The sequence below is a fragment of the Colias philodice genome, chromosome 8 (genome assembly GCF_061535455.1).
Source record: "Colias philodice isolate Cphi_HAF_F1 chromosome 8, ilColPhil1 Martin Lab GWU primary, whole genome shotgun sequence".
NCBI lineage: Eukaryota > Metazoa > Arthropoda > Insecta > Lepidoptera > Pieridae > Colias > Colias philodice.
In genome coordinates this window covers 9,095,678-9,116,894 of record NC_143093.1, presented here as the reverse complement: position 1 = coordinate 9,116,894, position 21,217 = coordinate 9,095,678, and the positions used below count along the sequence as shown (strand labels likewise).

At 34.1% G+C, this 21,217-nt stretch overlaps 1 protein-coding gene across 1 annotated transcript; it reads right to left on the bottom strand.

Moving 5' to 3' along the window:
• Positions 1-6,944: 6,944 nt before the first annotated feature.
• LOC149486735 (sodium-independent sulfate anion transporter-like) lies at positions 6,945-20,779 on the bottom strand. The gene is made up of 10 exons (XM_089698395.1): positions 20,401-20,779; positions 18,944-19,114; positions 13,107-13,327; positions 11,875-12,028; positions 11,264-11,428; positions 10,600-10,761; positions 10,053-10,153; positions 9,122-9,307; positions 8,554-8,715; positions 6,945-7,269 (listed from the first exon to the last, which is right to left on the bottom strand). Exons 1-10 carry the CDS (start codon positions 20,630-20,632, stop codon positions 7,036-7,038), a joined length of 1,788 nt encoding a protein of 595 aa, XP_089554521.1. The 5' UTR covers positions 20,633-20,779; the 3' UTR covers positions 6,945-7,035.
• Between the last annotated feature and the right edge of the window lie 438 nt (positions 20,780-21,217).

Sequence of the window (21,217 nt, the reverse complement as noted above, 5' to 3'; positions counted from 1 at the left end):
TTGAACTGAGGTCTACATGTGAAAAAAATACAACATTCTAACCACGAATTTATTACGAGAAATAGATTTTCAAAGAATTCGGTTTGACTTTTAATGAGATTACTATGATCAATGCTCGAAATATTCACAAAAAAAGGAGATTAATTTGTATTAATTTGATATTATTGAATTGTCTTATAAATCTAAGTTATTTTTTTTTGTTCAGTTAATTTATTACATATAAAGATTGTAATAAATTAACCTTTTACCTACATATAATAATATATTGAAATATCGACTATAACTAACGACTAAAACATAAACAAAAACTTGGTAATAGATAGATGATATATATAATTTGAAACTGACATTCTTTGAAAATCTATATCCCGTAAGGGCATATTCAGAAAGAAAGCTTGAAACTTATAAGCGCTTATCGGCGCTTGTCATGTTCATATATTTTCCTGCGCGGGTTATCAGCACTGACAGGAAAATATATGAACATGACAAGCGCCGATAAGCGCTTATAAGTTTCAAGCTTTCTTTCTGAATACGCCCTAATAACTTCGTGGCTAGAATGTGGTATTTTTGTCACATGTAGAACTCAGTTCAAGGCTCAGGTTCAAGGTTTCTTTTGGTACTAAACAGAGCTTCTACTAACGCCTGCATATAATATAAAAAAATAAAAACGAAAATCAGTAAAAATTACAATACTTTCGCCTCTATCGACAATATCGAAAATTTCAAAGAGGGATAATTTGCGCCTTTAATCACTTCATATATTAGCAACGTAATAAATTATCTAGTCGCTAGTGTATCTATTTTTTTATACGAATTTATTTAGCTCAGTCGGCCGCGAAAATTCCAATATTTTAAGAGTTTTTTTTTTAAATCGTAAATTTAATCGTAATTTTTAAACAAAGAATATTTTCTATGTACGGCAATGCCTGGACGGATAGCCGAAACCGATAGAATATTGAAACTGTAAAGGCGAAGCTGCAAATTAATTGTAATTTTAAATTATCGTGCAAAGATTTTTATACATTCGCTTTAGAAAATGAAGAGCTATTAAAAGCTGTTTCTTCCAACAGCAAATATAAATGCCAAAAATAAATTTTCTCTATTTAACATTGCTGTTTTAATTATCTCCCGTAAAAAATAACTAAAACTCGTATTTTTGATGCTGTTAACACTTAAATCAAATACTGGCAACCCTAGGTGCGGTGCGGTCGTGTGGCGAGTCGATCGCACCGCACGAGTACGGTGGTCCGGTCGCACCAGTTCGAACGTCTGTTTATAATTTTATGTTCGCACTCACGAGAAGAAGACGTCCGTCCTAATTTATCTATGGTCCGTCCGCCTATATTCTCTTTGACGTCCGCCATAATTGTTGTTCTTGATAAATATTGAAGGAACGAGGTTGCAGGTAGGGTCGGACCCGGAACCTATTTTTATTATTTCTTTGGAGAACTAAATCAACTATTGCTAAAAAAACTTCTACGTCTTCTTCGTCGGAACTCATTTTTGAAATGAAATAAAAACAATAACAAAAACAGGCGCAGCGGACGAGCGGTTTTGCAAACATGTTTTGGTAACATGTTTCGATAACATGTTTTGTTAGAAAATTGTCGCTGCGGACCCGGCTTAAGACGGATAGGTACCATTCCAAAATATCAAACATGCTCAACGTTAATAATCAAGTTTTCACTTCTGCCGGCGCCCGGCACTCCCGGAGTGCTACCCGTCTTTTTTTTTATTATTCTGATGGACATATTACTGACCTATAGTTATTACCGTTTAGTCATACAAATCCGTCCAGCAGTTTTTTTTTTCGTGAAAGAGTGACAAACTCACATACATATTTATGTCCATGTATTATGTCCATCTTCGCAAACATTCACATTATGCAGTAGCATTATACATGATTCCTTTGAATTATTTTAATTATGTGAAAAGAAAACAAATGGTTTTTTTTATTTTATGTTTGTATTTATTAAAATATGCAAATAAATATTCTATACATGGCAACACTGCAGTCTACTGATAACTCGGAGCAATTAACTAGCCTGGAGAAGTAACAATTAATTGAACAATAACGCACTAGTTTGGCCTTTCTAGCTTATGGCAAAATGTCATGCGAAAAAAGAGGACAGATATATGTCAGTTCGACAGTTTGAAATGACATGTAGCCATTTCAATTTGTTTTGATCACCAGTCTGGTGATCATCGCTTGGTTATTTTAATTATTTTTTTTGAAGTGAAAAACGAGTGTTTTAGTTTAATTTTTTATTTTATGAAAAGACAATTGACTAAAGATTACATGGCTTGTGTTGTTTACGGCTGTAAAAGCCGTAGTACTGGGAAATCGGATGAAGATAGGAATTTGTCATTTCACAGGTTAGTGTTTTGATCAATTATTTTGTTAATTGTGTTATAAATAAGTGAATTTACGTTATTTTCATAATCATCTATTTTTTATCTAACCGTAATCATTGAAATGAAATCATAATCAGCTTAGTTTTTAGAAAAAATGCAAAATATAACTTCCATAGTGTTGTGCAATTATCGATACTTGAGTAGGAACGAAGTACTTCATTGATAATGACTGCTTTAAGTTAGGAGAAAAAAAGGTATTTAAGTATGGATTTTATTGTTATTTGCAGGTTTCTGGCTTGAGAAAAATTAAAAGATGTTTAAAGATGATTAAAAGAAGGCTTGTTAATTCCTCCGAGACTGATAAGTTCAAGAGCTTTTATTGGTTCTGAATACAAGGCTTTTAGAACTAAAAAATAGTAACAGTAGAACTTTACTAAACTGGTAAATGCACAGTAAATCCATAGTCCATACTAATATTATAACTGCGAAAGTAACTCTGTCTGTCTGTCTGTTACTCAATCACGCCTTAACTACTGAACCAATTTGCATGAAATTTGGTATAGAGATATTTTGATACCCGAGAAAGGACATAGGCTACTTTTTACCCCGGGACATAGGATAGGTTTTATCCCGGAGATCCCACGGGAATGGGAACTATGCGGGTTTTTCTTTGACTGCGCGGGCGAAGCCGCGGGCGGAAAGCTAGTTGTATAACTTGTATATAAATGAAATTATTTCAACTTTAAAATGCATGCATTTTTTTCTTACGTGAAATAATTATGCTTACGTGCTGGCCACGGACAATTCGCTATAGCGAAAATTCGCGCGGCGCGACTGGCGGCGCGTCTTGCGAATGAATCAAATGTATGGAAATGTACTGGGCATGCCACGCGCAGCGGCGACCAGCGAGACGACCGGCGAATTTCCCCGAGCGAATCGCGCGGCACGACTAGCGATCGAAACAAATGTATGAGCTGTTATTACGGCGCAGGCCACGGAGTCGAGCGGCAGACGCGGCGACTACTCCCGGAGCGAACTTAATTTAAAATAGTTTGTTTTTTTTCGCGAAAATGGAGACGGAAGCTTTTATTGCAGAAATTCTAGCTAGACCAGCTATTTGGAAGTCTAGCCACCCGCAACATAATTTTTCATCATGCTTATATCTTCTCTTATACAGGGTGTCCCAAAAAGTATGGATGAACTGAAGCCAGGAGGTAGAGGACCTAGAGGGCTATCCAAATCACCCCCATGTATGTTATGCGATTTTTCGTAGTTTCGGAGTTATGATTCTTTTTTCAATTTTTCACTTATCGCCGAGTACGATGAGATTTTGACTCATGGTGACGTCAATTATTGCGGTAGATGCTTGATTTTTTTTGTGTGCTAAGCTGAAAGATAGGCCAATTCAGTATGGTAACATTTACTGTCGTAAGATCTTTGAATGGAATAAAAAAAAGAATTAAATGCCAAGAAAGATAAAATCACCCAGTAAGTTCACAACTTCAAGGGCCCGTAAAAAAATAAAATCACATAAAAAAAGTTTTCCGTTTGGCTTTTAAAAACTTGCTCTATCCATCAGGTAGCTACCCTAAAAATTTAATTTTATTATTCAGAAGGCTTCAATCGAAAAATTGAAATCTAAATGTGGTAAGTGCAAAAATTTAATTAACATGATGATTAATAAAAACAAATTAAAACCAATAACAAGGTGTTTAATTACCAGAATTTTTTAAAATAACCCCGCTGTTGGTCAATGCAAGTGCGACATCACCGTAAAAAGTGGTATTTTAAATGTCTGAATGCCCTTTTATCATTTTTAATGGTTTCTTTTGCTACTATGAATTTCGGGGTTATTTCGTCCAAATTGTGGCTTTCTCTCGTTTATGTAGGTAGTATTCCCTCGGAAAAAAATCAATGGGATTTATGTCTGGGGACCGTGTAGGCCAGGCTAAAGAGCAAAGATACCCTGAAAGATGGATTGGTCGTTGCAGCCTGCGCATGCGTCGGTGACGCCTGCCTTAAAGCCTGGCCTACACGGTCCCCAGACATAAATCCCATTGATTTTTTTCCGAGGGAAAACATAACATACATGGGGGTGATTCGGATAGCTCTCTAGGTCCTCTACCTCCCAGCTTCCGTTCATCACTACTTTTTGGGACACCCTGTATATAAAAATGAATCGCAAAATGTGTTGGTAAGCGCATAACTCGAGAACGGCTGAACCGATTTCGATAATTCTTTTTTTATTATATTCCATGAAGTACGAGGATGGTTTTTATGTAGAGAAAACGTAAATATGTACCACGGGCGAAGCCGGGGCGGACCGCTAGTTTTTCATATTTTTGGTGGAATTCTCCGTCTGTAACACGATTTCTATTTAATTCGTGTACTCCACTATATCTTCCAAACATTAAATCTTGAGCAAAAAAGCTGCTACTCTCCAAACAACGTCGAGCTAACTTTGATAAAGCCATCTCGTCTCCTCGTCTACACTGGTCGCGGCGGCGAACGCAACTGCCCGTGGCGTGCTTACCGCGCCGCGCGAATTGCCGCGCCGCCCGTCGCGCCGTCGGTCGCGCCGCCGGTGTCCGTGGCCAAGGTGTTAGGGATCATAATTATATCCAAATATCATAGCGCGCAGCGGTAGCGAGTATTTTTAAACTATGGACTACTAGATTTCCGCCCGCGGCTTCGCCCGCGTTTTCAAAGGAAAACCCGCATAGTTCCCGTTCCCGTGGGATTTCCGGGATAAAACCTATCCTATGTGTTAATCCAAGTTACCCTCTATATGTGTGCTAAATTTCATTGTAATCGGTTCAGTAGTTTTTACGTGAAAGAGTAACAAACATCCATACATCCATACATCCATACATCCTTACAAACTTTCGCCTTTATAATAGTATTAAGATAAGATTAAGATGAAATCAAGCCTGATGCCTGTTGCTAAGTATTTTTTTAGAATGAATCCTAATAGATCGACTTTATCGAAACCTATAAACAAAATTCATGGAAATTGTTGGAGACGTTTCCAAGATTCAAATTGATATTTTTATCTCTTATACTTAAAGGTATAAGATATTGTTTTGAGAGTTCTTTTGATTAAAATGATATAACTCGGTATGGTTCAAAAATATATATAGGGTTGTAAAAAAACACATTTACTTATTCATGTTTAAAGTAAAATTTATTAAAATACCCATTTAATGATTAGGAACTTCTTCCAACACAGATATCCTCAAAACGTATATTTTGTCTACAGTTTTAAAATGCAATATATTAATACTATTTGAGATTTTAAACTTACACTATACATATTATAACAATACTATTTAAATATATCATCATACAGGGGCCGTATTATGACCTCTTATTTCGAGAAAGTTTACGCCGTGAATTTGAGCTAATAGTCCGGGATACATCGCCCATTTTTGCAAGTGATTACTATCAAGCTAATTTTTCGTGAGTAGCTTTATTTTGATGAGATGCCCAATAATTTCATGTACGAAACTCTCGATTGTGGTAGCTTACAGAGGTAACAAGGATAAAAATTTTTGATTTGATGGTTCTCAAATATTTATTACGCAATTTGTAGGACAATATGTCTGTTGAATTATATAAGTATTAAATAAGTGAAAATAAAAAAAATCAGCTGGTTAGTAATCATTTATGATGACTTCGTTATCGATACACATTGGAAAGGGGGACTCTTTGATCAAACCATAGATTTTGTAGGACAAATATTTTTTCGAATAATTTAGATAATTATTTTGAGATTGAACAAAAAAAAACATTCAGTTAGTAATTAATATTTGAGAACCATCAAATCTAAATATTTTATCCTTGTTTCCTCTGGTAGCTACCACAATCGAGAGTTTTGTACATGAAATTATTGGGCATCTCATCAAAATAAAGCTACTCACGAAAAATTAGCTTGATAGTAATCACTTGCAAAAATGGGCGATGTATCCCGGACTATAACTGGCACATTTATATTATGAACGCAATATGAGGTCATAATACGGGCCCTAATTATAAATAATATTATGTATTAGAACACTTTAATACTATTTTACAAATGGCATGTCACCAGACTAGTTATGATAATTTCATCAACTGCTGAGATAATTAAATACTTTATAAATGGTTTAATTTTCAGGGTGGTTCATGCAGGAGCAGTTTAGATGTGCATATTCATCATCTAGTTATTATAAAAATTAAAATAATTCACAAATCATGTTTACAATAATTAACAATCATCATATGTATTAATTTACTTTTATATTTGTTTTTAATAGTAACAGTTTTTTATACCTTTTTTATAGGTAATATGTCCACAAAAATGTTTAAACAATAAATTTATAGACATTCTTGCCATTTTCTACAAACTTGTATCAGTTTAAATCTGAGCTAATTCAGTTATAAAATCTTTCACACACAACATGCTCAGTACAAAAATATAATCTATTATAAATAATTTTCAACAATTATTGATATTCATCAAAACTTTTCAACGCATCCAGTTATTAACCTTACTATTCATAAAACATACTATAATAGTTTCAAAATTTACACATTAGTCATTACTATCATAATACATTGAATCAAAATTCTATAAAGTGTTTCTTCCGTCATATTCTGACTTAAGAAAACCATAAAAGCGCCTAAAAGTTAATCTGTTTTTCATACAATTTCTTCATTCTTTGGCTTCTTATCCAACAGGGCACTTGTCTCATCATCAGCGTCAGGGTTCCTGGTAGCTACAGCATCCAGGGCTTCCTGGACTTTTTTGGTATTTAGGGCTCTTTTGTCCAGTTCAGGAATACTTTCCAACCATTTAAGACTGTCTGGTGAGGCGCTGTAGAAAACTAGTTGTAGTTTCATTTCTTTGAACTTCTTTATTAAGCGGGATATCACCTGGGGATAATGGTTTATGATTAATCAATTTATGTAATAACATATTACTGGGTACATTATTTATTTGTTTCCATATTAATTACGAATAATTTAAAAAGTTATAGCAATAACGTGTATAAATGTTTCAACTTCTGGATATTGTTCGAGTTGATAAATAGCCAAGTGACTGTGAGTTGCAACTACATCCATACTAATATTACAAATGATAAAGTAACTCTGTCTGTCTGTCTGTGTCTCAATCACGCCTAAACTACTGAACCAATTTACATGAAATTTGGTATGGATATATTTTGATACCCGAGAAAGGACATAGGCTACTTTTTATTGCGAAATATGTACCACGGGCGAAGCCGGGGCGGACCGCTAGTATAATAAACGCCTACAGAATCTATCCTCCAATTTTAATAACAGCGTCTTTACCTCGCATCCCACCTATATGTGTACTTTGCTAATAATAATTATTTTTTAAATTTCCACATGTTTTGGTAAAATAAAGTTTCCATTCATTTTCCAAAAAATCTGAATATGTCGTCGTCGTATAATCTAATCTAATATCTTAATACTATTATAAAGGCGAAAGTTTGTAAGGATGTATGGATGTATGGATGTTTGTTACTCTTTCACGTAAAAACTACTGAACCGATTACAATGAAATTTAGCACACATATAGAGGGTAACTTGGATTAACACATAGGATAGTTTTTATCCCGGAAATCCCAAGGGAACGGGAACTATGCGGGTTTTCCTTTGCAAACGCGGGCGAAGCCGCGGGCGGAAATCTAGTATTTCATAAGCAAATTGTATAATTTTGCCGGTTACATCGTTGTCGTCGTTGTATAGCATACATTTTGTATTAAAAAAAATGGTTGCCTGTAAAGTCGGTTTTACGGGCGAAGATTTTACGTGACAACGTCTTTTTCTCGATCATAGTTGAGTGGGAGAGAGACGCAAGGCATTCGGCGGGCCTCTCTCTCGTTCGGTGACTCATCGTAACGTTACCGAGCGTTACACTTTTTCATAAGTGACTCCCAGTCGCAACCTAATTTAAGACGTTGTCACGTCAAAAATGGTTGCCTGTAAAGTCGGTTTTACGGGCGAAGATTTTACGTGACAACGATCATAGTTGAGTGGGAGAGAGACGCAAGGCATTCGGCGGGCCTCTCTCTCGTTCGGTGACTCATCGTAACGTTACCGAGCGTTACACTTTTTCATAAGTGACTCCCAGCCGCAACCTAATTTAAGACGTTGTCACGTCAAAAAATAATTAATTTATATGTAACAAACCTGAGTAGCAGTATAATCACAGAGAGCGATGCTAGAACAGTCAATCAGTACTGGACATCCAGCAGCCGAGGCCGTGGTTAGAACGATAGCGGCAAAGCGTTCCGCGTTCGCGTATACTAGCGCGCGACGGACGGATACGCGGATGACGTCACCGCTGTTTGCCTGTCATTTTGTAAGAGGAGGAAATTAGGTTTTGAGAGGTTTATTATATTAAGGAGGTAAAGTTGCCTTGGAAGTTGAAAGATATCTACCCATTTTTAAAACTTCTTGTATTTTAGACTACACTATTTACTAATAATATTATACTAGACTATTTAATAATAATATTTATTTTAATACATAGAAGAGGACCATATTATAGTAAGGTTTCTAAATAATGAATATTTTGTTAAAAAATTCTGTTTATGTAGCGTCAACCTTCTTTTATGCTAAAAATATGAACTATTCTATTTTTTTCAATAAGTTTTTTTCTTGAATTGCAGAAGTTCAATGTAATTTTGAGAATTTTTTTAATTGTAGTGAATGAATTTTGTTTTTTTCTAGTCCTCAATATTTTGCAGCAACTCACCTTAACTTGCGTCATATCAACAGGCGACTGCATGACATCCTTGACCAGTACTGCAAGTCCCGCCATGGCCCCAACTAATACCGAAAGTTCCAGACTCTTCCACACTCCAACCATGAAGGTGAGGAACCAGATGGCTAACTCCCGCTTACTGCCCTTCCAGAGGTTGAATACTACGTTTATGTCTATCTGTAATGGGCAAATTATTGTGTGAAAAATGCAGGGTTATAAATGGTGTCGCGGAAGAATTCTAACAAATACCCGCGGCCCCATCATTAAAGCGGCTCGACGGAACACAATGGGGTTTTAGTCGGTAAGAATCCGACATAACCCACGGCTCCTTCCCCGGGGGCCGTGGGTATCTTTGGAAGATTTCTCCACTATAAAAAAAGGGTTATAAATGGTGTATTATAGAAAAATGAGAATAAAAAATGGCACTGAAAATATTTGCGATCATAGACAAAAGTTTATGGTTTTAGGGACAAACCGCATTATGTCATAGTAGCTTCAACTGCAACAACATTGTATTAAACATAAAAATGAAAATTACACACCACAAATTAGTACAACAGCCTTTTTTAACCGACTTCAAAAAAAAGGAGGAGGTTATCAATTCGGCCGGTATGTTTTTTTTTTATGTATGTACACCGATTACTCCGAGGTTTCTTTTTTTGTTCGATGCGGGATGGTGTCGAATTGGTCCCATAAAAATTTTATTCGGATAGGCCTAGTAGTTTTTATTTTATGAGCATTTTTGTCTGTATTTGTAAATGTTGCAAGTGCAAGTTTGAAGTCGGTTGTTTTTAACGCAGTTATCACTTGTTAATTTTTAATAGTACCACTACCAGAGTAACTACAGTAGTAACTTATAAAGTTTACTTCATTGATTATACATTTTTAGTCAAATAGTATGGATTAATATTTTGATACTTACCATAAAAACAACAGCACATATTAGTACGGAAGATAGGCATGCTTTCGGAATGAAGAAGAAATATTGCGTCAAGAAGTTCAAAGCCAATAGAGTTATTAAACCTGGAAAGATAAACCCCATAAAATGAATATTAATAACAATGATTACAATAAACGCTTTATCATATTATCTCAGTGTAGAATTATTATGTTTATTAAGATACTACGGTAATAAGATCAACAATAATCAATTTGCGTATTTGAATGTAACATGTTTGTAGGTAGAAATTCAATGCGTCTGTTGTTAAAAAAAATGCTTACCTACATTTAAATACAGCATTTGCAAACGATTTTTCACTTGATCACCCATTTACTGTATGATACTATTATTAGCGCTAATTTACAAAGCTAAAATTTTAATCAGTATATAAGAATTCCTATATCGTATACTTTATCAATGCCACTCAAAAGGCAAATTTCCTTGTAGTTTTAATACAGCACAAAATCTATTAAATCAAAGCCACTCATTTAAGTTTATACTTACAATAAATTCAATGTTTATAAGGTACCTGAATAAAACCCAGCAGCGGGAGTCCTAACTCCCGAGGAATGTGATACAGCCGATCTTGTAAACGCTCCACAGGTTGGCATTGCGTGCACAAACGAACCGGCGACATTACATAGTCCAAGAGTTACCATCTCTTGAGTTGCGTCTATACGACCTCCGGGCGCTGAAATGTGGAAAAAATATAGTTCATCATTGCGAAGAGGACTCGATTTTTACATATTCAATATCTATATAATAAAAATGATTCGCCAAATGTAGGTATTGCTAAGAGACTCGACTCGACCAAATCGGATAAGTTTTTTTATCGTTCTCACTTCATTAAGGCATAAGGAAGCAATGTCTGCAAATCTGCTGGGGCAGTTAATTCATTATATAAATATTCAAAGAATATCCTTTTCCTTCATTATGAAACTTAGTGTCTCTGAACATGACTCTCAATTTAGATTTTTTTCAAATGTTCATGTAGATTTTCGTTATCTTTTCACTAATAAATGATAGCTGTTATAAATAATGTCTCACGTAGGTGTGACACTTAGATACACGCAAGAAGATAAAATAAAAACCGTTTATAAACATAACACAGTTTATACAAAAAATACTATTACTTACAAATTTGATGTTTAAAAATTAAAAAAAAAAAATTTTTTTTCATAAAGTATACTTACAAAATGCCTTAGCGATGGCTATGTTAGCGAGTACCATAACCACAGGTACTATAATGAGTCCAGAACCCAGATGGTCTATCATTTCCATAAAGCCTAGTGTCTGGTTGTTCATCACTGCGCTAAATGGAGGCAGACTCACTTGTGGTAGACCTGGCTCTACTCGACCTGGAATAAAAATTAATAATATGAATGGATGAAAAATTATAAGCATGAAAAAATGTAACTACAATTTTGTTCGATTGCTCGAATAACTAAAATGTAAGCACCATTTTTTGCTTTAACAACTAGAGTTGGAATTACGTTTCGAATTTAGATACTAATAGCACAGACTAATAATAATATACTACGTATACAACTAATAGTATTGTACTTATACTGATATTGAAGTAGCAGGTGCTAAATATTATGTACTTACATATAGGTACAACAAATGTTTCTATTTTTATATCGGGAATCTAAAAAGGCACTCAACGTTGCATTTTAACTGCCTTATATAGACGTTATAATACCTACTTAACAAGCTTATAGGACTTGTATAATGTTTTATTCCTAGTAGCGATGTAGTGTTTACATCTTACAAATGAATAATAAAATTAAAAATAGATAATTACCAGATAATTTGAAGAGCAGTTTTTCTGGATTGTAAGTGCAATAAGCGACTGTAGATGCGATGCCAACGACTAATGCATTCCGGGCGATTGATATCATCCATAATAATTTTTTCAACCTGTATTTCTTTGGATTTACTTTTATATCTTTTAATTTCTGAAATGTAAACATTGTTTTTTTTAATAGCAACAATCGATTGCTGACTTCTTATAAGCGTTAGTAGAATTGGAGAAATCTTATTAATATTTTTTATTGATTCAATTATTTACGATTTTTTACACATTTTGTACAAAAATTTAAGAACTAATTTATTTTGTTTCTCACTGTTATGTGTGTCTAATAAATGAAAGTGTTTTCGTTCTAACCAAGACAGGCACGGGTACCTATTAGTATCTACAGTACCTATAAATCATAAAATAGTATATGTATGTTAGAATATGGGTAATTACATATGTGAAGCACAACAGGTGTAGTACATAGAAATCTAAATAACAAGACACTAGAAGTCGTAAGCGCGCGTGACCTTGTCGCCACTCAGGTGACTTTCACAACACCAGCGTGTTCGTCACTATTCAGTTGCTCTGGAGACATATGTGTATAAACATGGTGTGTTTCAGCATATCCCATTGCGGAAATTCTTCCACAAGTTGTAATTATACTAATAAAGGAATAATATTTCATCGGTAAATATTTCTTTTTTAGAAATAATGCCGTTTTTCCTTAAAATTATAGAATATTTACAAGTATTACGAGTGTCACCATAGTAATCGAAATAACAATGAATGACACAGTCTACCATTCTTTACGTTTAACACAAATTTCAACCTTATTTCTATGAGTTTATGTTCAAAGTTATATCTATTGAAAATTGACAACTTTTGTTGTGGAAAAGCCGAATTTTTTCGTAATGGAACAAAAAGAAACAAAACGTCTCATATACTTAGGGATGTTATTCTAAAATAAACCGTAAATTCGTGCGTTAGGATACATATTAAAAAGCTTAATTTAATATTTAAGTTAGTTTTCACTAAAATCAATCTGTCCAATAAAAGGCATAGTTTACTTGTGTGTACTGTTTAGCTATCGGTTTAAATGTGTTGATTTTGGCGACAGCGGTTTTCATATGAATTATGACATTATAGCACTTCTATGTGTCTTGTTATTTAGATTTCTATGGGTGTAGTAAGATTATGCAGTATAAACAAACTATTATCTGAATTAAAAAATAACCAACCCGTAAAGACAGCAGAACGGTACAGCACGAAGCACCCAGAGCACAATCCGTCCACCGCACAGATGACCAATTCTTCATTATAAAACTTAAGTTCTCTACAAGGGATTCTGCGATAAAGCTCAGTCCCAATAGACCCTTGAGCTGAGCTACTATGATCGTCACAGCGGTTGCTGATGTGAACGCACTTGTCACGGATGGTGATATTATGTCGACTAGGAAACCTGGAATTGGGATAAATGTTAGTAATAGAATATGTTAGATTTGATAGTTTACTGAAACATTTTTGTTTTCCTATAATTATCCCGAACGTGCGGCGACGAGACGACTCGAAATACATATTAAAACAATATTATGAACCATCTGGACATTGGTTGCATAGCTGTGGTACCTAATTCATGACAAAAATAATCATATTTGTAGGTAACCTTTTAAGTATGCAACAATTAAATCTTATCTTAGAGTATAGACAAATGTAAAGCTTTTTTACAGTAAGTAATCTGAATAATACTATACTAATATTGCATAAATGATTATATTTAGCAAATATTTAATATTAAATTAGATAACGATGTCTGTACGACGTTCGCCACCTGATTCTCAGCTTCAATTAAATACACCAAATACGACATTACAATACAACTCGGATTCGGCTCTCAACATTTCGTGTATACAACAATCGGAGGACAATTATTTTAATATAACAAAACGACAAAAACGTACATTTGCAGAAATTCCCATTACAACGACCGCGTCAACTTGTGAAATAAAATCCATGTTCGTCGAACTGAAAGAGCAACAAGATGCGAAATTCGAATCATTGAATCATGTTTTAACTACTATTATGTCGCAAAATCAGGAGATTCAAAAATCAGTTGAAACTATTTCCGGGCAACACCAGGACTTATTATTAAAAATACAGGAATTAGAACAAGAAAATAGGGAATACAAAGATCGAGTGGCATCTCTGGAGATTAAACTGGAACAACTTGAAAAATCGGCCAATTGTACTACACTAGAAGTGAGAAATTTACAAAAGCAGCCAAATGAGAATAAGAGCACTCTTACTAATATTATTTCTAACATCAGTTCGACACTGGGCCTCGAATCTCCAATTCAAAATTCAGATATACGAGAAATCTTTCGCACGAAATCAGACACCGTATTAGTGGATTTCACTTCATCTCTCCGTAAGGAATCATTCGTATCGCATTATAAAAATTACAATAAAAATAGACGCCAAAATAAAGAATCGCAATTGAACACTGAGCATATAAACCTACAAGGTCCAGCGCGTCCTATTTTTATCTCAGAGTTTTTAACAAGTAAATTAAGAAGAATTTTTTATATAGCCCGCGAAAATGTAAAAAATAAAAAGCTGTTTGCGGCCTGGACATCATACGGAAAGATCTATATTAAAAGGGAACAAAGCTCCACACCCGTACGTATTTTAAATGAAAATGATATATTATGTCAACTATCAGCATGACTATATTATGTACTACCTCTAACCATCCACTTAATTCTATTGTTGCATATTACAAATAAGTTTACACATTATATCTCTTGTTACTTTTATATCAAATATTTACTTTATTTTATACCTATTTGCGGACCACACATCATAGCTACACATAATAAAACAATCAACAATCAATTTACTTACTACACAAAATACACGAAAATTAAATACACATACACATACAATTTCATATACACACTCCCGACCGCGCCGAATAAATATTTGTTTACGAATTCTAGCCTCGACATTATTACCAATCTTATTTTTCTGTTTCGCTTATTATCCAAAAAACATGGAGTTGCCACTTGTGTTTCTGATCAGAGTCTAAATCATTATTTTAATTATGTTCCTATACTTTGCGTGTCACGGTGTTGCCGTCGACACCTAATTTTATTACATGTGTACATAAAATAATGCCCATAGTTGAAACATTGAACTCTGATCTAGATAACATTCAGGTGGCTAATTCTATAATATGCGACATAGAAAATATAGATAAACATATCATAAACTCCAATAGTAAATATAACTTAAATCTCTTGTCACAAAACATTCGCAGCATAAATTGTAACATGCCGAATCTTAATACTTTTCTCCATAGATCTAAAGTTTCATGGGACATCTTAGTGCTGTCAGAATGTTGGCTTTCTGCAAATAGAAACATCCCTAATCTCGACACTTATCAATGTATATCAACATCTTCGCATAACACACAAAACGAAGGAGTAGTTATCTACTACAACCAAAATCTTATACTAACGCATGAGGAACCTTGTATTAGTGATGCTAACTGTTTATTAATATCCGTCAACTTAGAAACATGTATTATAGCTATATATCGCCCGCCAAGTCAAACGAACACAACAAATTTCATAAACTCTTTAGATAAACTTCTCTCAAAACTAAATTCGTATAAAACTATTATATTATGCGGTGATATTAATATTGATATTTCAACAAACACATCAGATAAACGGGCTTATGACTATCTTAATTTGCTAGCAAGCCATCGCATTCTACCCGCTCACACTGAGCCTACTCACGGAAGAACTTGCCTTGATCATGCTATGATCAGAACTAACCTAAACGCTACTTGCTTTATTATCGAATCGTCTATCACGGACCATGAGTGTGTTGCAGTAAACCTTATGCAAAATAAATCATCCTTCAAAAAACCTAATATATCGTATCGCGTTGATTTTTCTGGTCTCGACTCAGAATTATCGAACACCAATTTCCATTATATCTCTGAATATAATGACGCTAACATAGCGACTGATAAATTTGTAAGTCATCTCACCAATATTATCATCAATAATACTCGCTCAATTAAAACTCCATTAAGGCAAAGAGTACGTAAACCGTGGATCACTAAGACACTTTTGCGCATTATGCGAAATCGTGACAATTTATATAAAAAACTAAAGCGAAACCCAACCAACGAAATTCTAAAAATAACTTATAATCGCTACAGAAACTTCTGTAATTCTCAACTAAAGAAAGCAAAGCGTAATTTTGAAAGGCAAGAGGTGCAGAGATATAAAGGTAATAATAAAAAAATATGGGATTCAATTAAACAAATTAGTAATTGTAAAAAAAGTTCTGAAAATAACTTAAATTTAGCGTCCACCAATCACACAATCCAAAATGCCAATGATTTTAATAGTTTCTTCACTGACGTTGGTACAAAATTAGCTGAGGAGATTATCAGATCGAATCAAAATTCACAGCTAGAAGTTGACTCATTTTTCCAGTTCAGTCCATCCTCTCTTGACTCTTTCGTACTGATTCCTACTGATAAAGACGAAATCAAAGCTCTTATTAATAGTTTGAACAATGATTCATTATCCGGCGAAGACTTAATTTCGGGTAAAATTATAAAGAAATATAGTAACTTGTTAATTCCACCAATATTACATATCTGCAATTTGAGTATGGAAACCGGTATATTTCCGAAAGCTTTTAAAATAGCTCTGATAACTCCAGTACATAAGGGAGGTGATAGAGACTGTGTGAATAATTATCGGCCCATATCTATATTGCCAACGTTATCCAAAATCTTAGAACGGATAGTTAACAAAAGATTAATCAGTTTTCTGGAGACCAACAATCAACTTTCTGTCAATCAATATGGGTTTAGACGTGGTAAATCTACAAGTGATGCTGTCCATGAACTTATCAACTCAATCATCACAAATTTGGATACTCATAAAAAATGCTTAACAATCTTTCTCGATTTAGCCAAAGCATTTGACACAGTCTCTATCCCTCACTTACTATATAAACTGGAGCGTAGTGGTGTGCGTGGTATCCCACTAAAACTAATGAGTGACTATTTGGCTGATAGGAGGCAACGAGTCAGGCTTAATAATGATGTAATCAGTGGCGAACTATCAGTAAAATATGGCATTCCTCAAGGAAGTATCCTCGGACCAACGCTTTTCTTGACTTACATCAATGGGCTGTGCAACCTCAATCTATCCAAGGGCAAAGTCATTACCTTTGCCGATGACACTGCCCTTTTCTTTTTTGGTAATTCTTGGGAGGAGGTATTCGAATATGCTCAACAAGGATTTAACAGTGTCTGTAAATGGCTTCAATACAATATCCTTACGTTAAACGTCACAAAAACCAAATATATGGCCTTTGCTCATAGATCCAAACTACTTCCATCGACATCTTTTACTATTACAGCCCACTCATGTTCTTCAACTATCACAAATTGTCAATGTCCATCACTCGAGAGGGCTGAAACAATAAAGTATCTTGGCATAACCATTGATCAGGTACTATCATTCAAACCACATATAAACATACTAGTGAGACGATTGCGTAAGTTAATTTTCATTTTTAAGGGTATAAGGCACATTGGTGATCAACAAGTGATCAAAATGGTATACTTCGCTTTAGGTAGCTCTATAATAAATTATTGCATCACATCTTGGGGCGGTAGTGCCAAAACTTACCTGTTAGAAATTGAGCGAGCTCAACGCTCAATTCTCAAAGTTGGGGCTGGTCTTCCATACCGTTTCCCTACTACCGAACTGTACAAAACGTGGGACGTATTGACTGTTAGGCAATCGTTTATACTTCAAACTATAATAAAACAGCATACTAAACTAGATTTTGACGAAAACTTACAATTTAGCCAACGCCGTAAAGACAAAATATGCCCAACCTCACTATTCAAAAGTTTTCATTCGCACAAATTTTTCTGCTTCATGGGACCTTTTCTTTATAACCAATTAAATAAAACGTTAAACATATATCCCCAAAATAAATATAAATGTAAATCAACTATAACTAATTATTTAAAATCCCTAGACTACCAACAAACTGAAGATCTTTTAATTACCAAAACCTAATTTTCTCTTCCACACTGTATCCTTCTGGTTCTGACCCACACACTTACACACATACGCAAATATCCACGCTCAGACGCGCGCACACACACACACACACACTCACACCTACGGACACTTAAACACACACGCTGACACACACTGGCACAAACACATACAAACTTACATATACACGCGCACAAATACATACAAACACAGACACGCAGACAAAACATTCACTAAATACATTGGTCACGCATAGGTCTATATTTTAAGATACCTTTTAAGTATTAGTATTAGTATTAAGTTCTGTTCTTTTTTGTTTTTCTCTTCCCATTAAAGTTATTATTAAGTTCTTGAAACTATGAGTGTATTTAGTAGTGCTATCCGCGAGGGGGGCTAGTGATCTGTACTACAGGTCTTTCACAGACCTATTTCAGACACTAGTCCTTCACAACGAAAATGCTACATACTTACATATTTAGTTCGTCTGTAATAGTTTTAAGTTGTGAAGGCAAATAAATGAACTTTTTATTATTTTTATTTATAATGTAATGTCAGATTGCATGTACCTACGTCACAGCTCTAAAGAGATCTAAATTTATTACCGGTTAAGCTATCTAGGAATTTAATTAATCTACTGGTAATTATTTTTGTTGAAAAAACGATTAAATTTTACTGTTTTACCTACTGCGTGTAATTTGATAAGCGAGTTATGAATTACTTTTTGCATGGTACAAAATCGTCACAGAAATGACTCATTTCAATTTTTTAGACTATATTTGCATTTGCCTTGACTATTCACAATATGAAATCTAAAAGTTACTTCTATACTAAGTTCTTAAGTTCCAATATCAACACGCATGTTACCAGTTAGAAGTAGGTACCTACTTAGGTACTAAGTAATAATTAAAGCTCTATCTGCTAGTAACACATTAAGTATTAATCTTTTAGAGATATCATCAAAATATATTTACCAAGTTTTAACAATCCCATGATGAAGACTACGCAACCGGACAAGAAGGTCAAAAGCACCACAAATTCGATCGGCAAGCCACGGCATATTTGCAAAGTGAGGAGGGCCATCAAACTCGTTGGCCCTATGGATACCTCCTTCACGGTACCCAGGAACATGTATAGCATTGTACCTATTGGAAAAAATGTGTTTTAATTTGTTTATTTTAATGTAATTTTCATCTATAGTAGATTAATTGCAATTTTTTCTGAGTAGCAATATCTGTCTTGCTGGGACATTGACTAATATGTATCATGATTTGTAGCATTTAAATGGCATGTATTACTCTGAAATTAGAGAATATTGTGAAGTGAACTATCTCAGAATACAATGGTAATGAACATAGACCATTGGAAAGTCTTTGAAACAATGTAAAAATTATGATGCTTACTTCTTTTAGTTTTCATAGCAATCAAATGCTTTATAAATGAAAAAATTTATAATCGTTATTACAACGCAAAATGCAAATGACAACAATAATAGAAAAAATCGAATTAATAAAAAAAAAACAAATTCATTCAAATTCATTCATCGAAAAAAAATGAACATGAGGCAAGTTCCCGCCTCGTGTTCGAATTTTTTCTATTCTTTAATAGATAATAATTTACCAACATTACTACCTACTAGGTACCTTCACAAAAAGAAAATTTGCAAAAGTACCTACCTATAGCAATGAATTTGAAACTCTAACTGACTCTACATAAAATTAACTACTAAATTTTTAACATGTTCATTCAATATCGATTGAAAATGAAGTTTTCTGCAGTATAAAAAAGATCGCAGTATAGCTAATGAAAGTAAAAGTTATTTACTTTTATTTTTCAATATTACCTACTGATATAAAATAATAATTATTAAGCAAATAGTTATGTAAATGTTAAATGCAGGTATGTTTCTATCTATCCTTTCTCTTGGCACTTAAAAAATTCGAATAAATACTGAGATCAAGTTGAATAATATAAAACACATTTGTTTGATTAGAAAAGTACCTAGTAGTAAAATAAACTACACCCGCCTGTGATTGTTACTGATTTTAATAAAGTAGTAGGATTTATTTTAATAGGCAGCTATTAATTTCCCCTTGTAATTGTTTGTTTATCATATATTATGTAGAGTTCTTTTTAAAGCCTGTTTACACAATAGGTAAGTTATACAAATAAATTTGATATAAAAATCTGAACTACGACTACGACCTACATAATTTTTGGTTAAATATTTCCTCGTAATGCAATGTTTTATAATATTTACTATATATTTTAATACGTTTCATTCATTCTCCATACCCATTGTTATTTGTCAAAAATTTGTAATCTCCTCTAAAAAAAAAATTGTACAATACTATTCACGTCTAAACTACGAATAAAATAATTAATAGATCCTACAGTATGTAATATTAACATAAATAATTGGAATACAAACCCATAAACGCGGAATACAGTCCATACTGCACCGGGAGATTAGCGAGCGAAGCGTACGCTATACTTTGCGGCACGAGCGTCAATCCGAGCGTTATCCCAGCTATCAAATCCGCTATAGCATTAGTTCTATCATATTTCGGAGCCCACTCTAGTATGGGCAATCTTCTCTTACATTGCGCCAACCATCCTCCCCCCGACTTCTTTTTCGTCAAGGTAATTTCTTGCGCCTCCATATCACAACACTTCTAAACCATACAAATATTTAGCACCCGTTCGTACACCTTGCTATTATCAGGAGTACTGGCGTGGTGATGCCTCCGCATTATCTTTAAGACAGAACCTGTCCGAGGCTGCGACAAACAGTACAACTATCCTGATAATGGCTTCTTGTTCTAACACATTGCGACCTTTAATCCATTATACACACGCTATTAGTTCGATAAGTCTGTTTGCTTTTTCGTGTGACATAATTAGCGGGAACGATAAACCGGGAACGCGTGGTTTGTTTTTATTATTCATAATATTACTCATTTTAAAATTAGTGAACGAAAGACGATCGATTATTAGGAATTAATTGAGTTCTGAGGCTACATCATGTACAAATCATCGAAGTATTTCACAGGTATTTCACCGGCATTTAATGACAAAAACAATTCAAAGTCGCTTAATGTCAATGTCGGTTTTCCCTTATCTTTTATAACAATAATATATGTAAAGCAAATATTCACTCGTTAATTACAAATACGCAATCTAACAATATTACACTATTAGCTGGTTCTTCACTACTATAGCATAACAAATTTCTGTACATTTTTCAT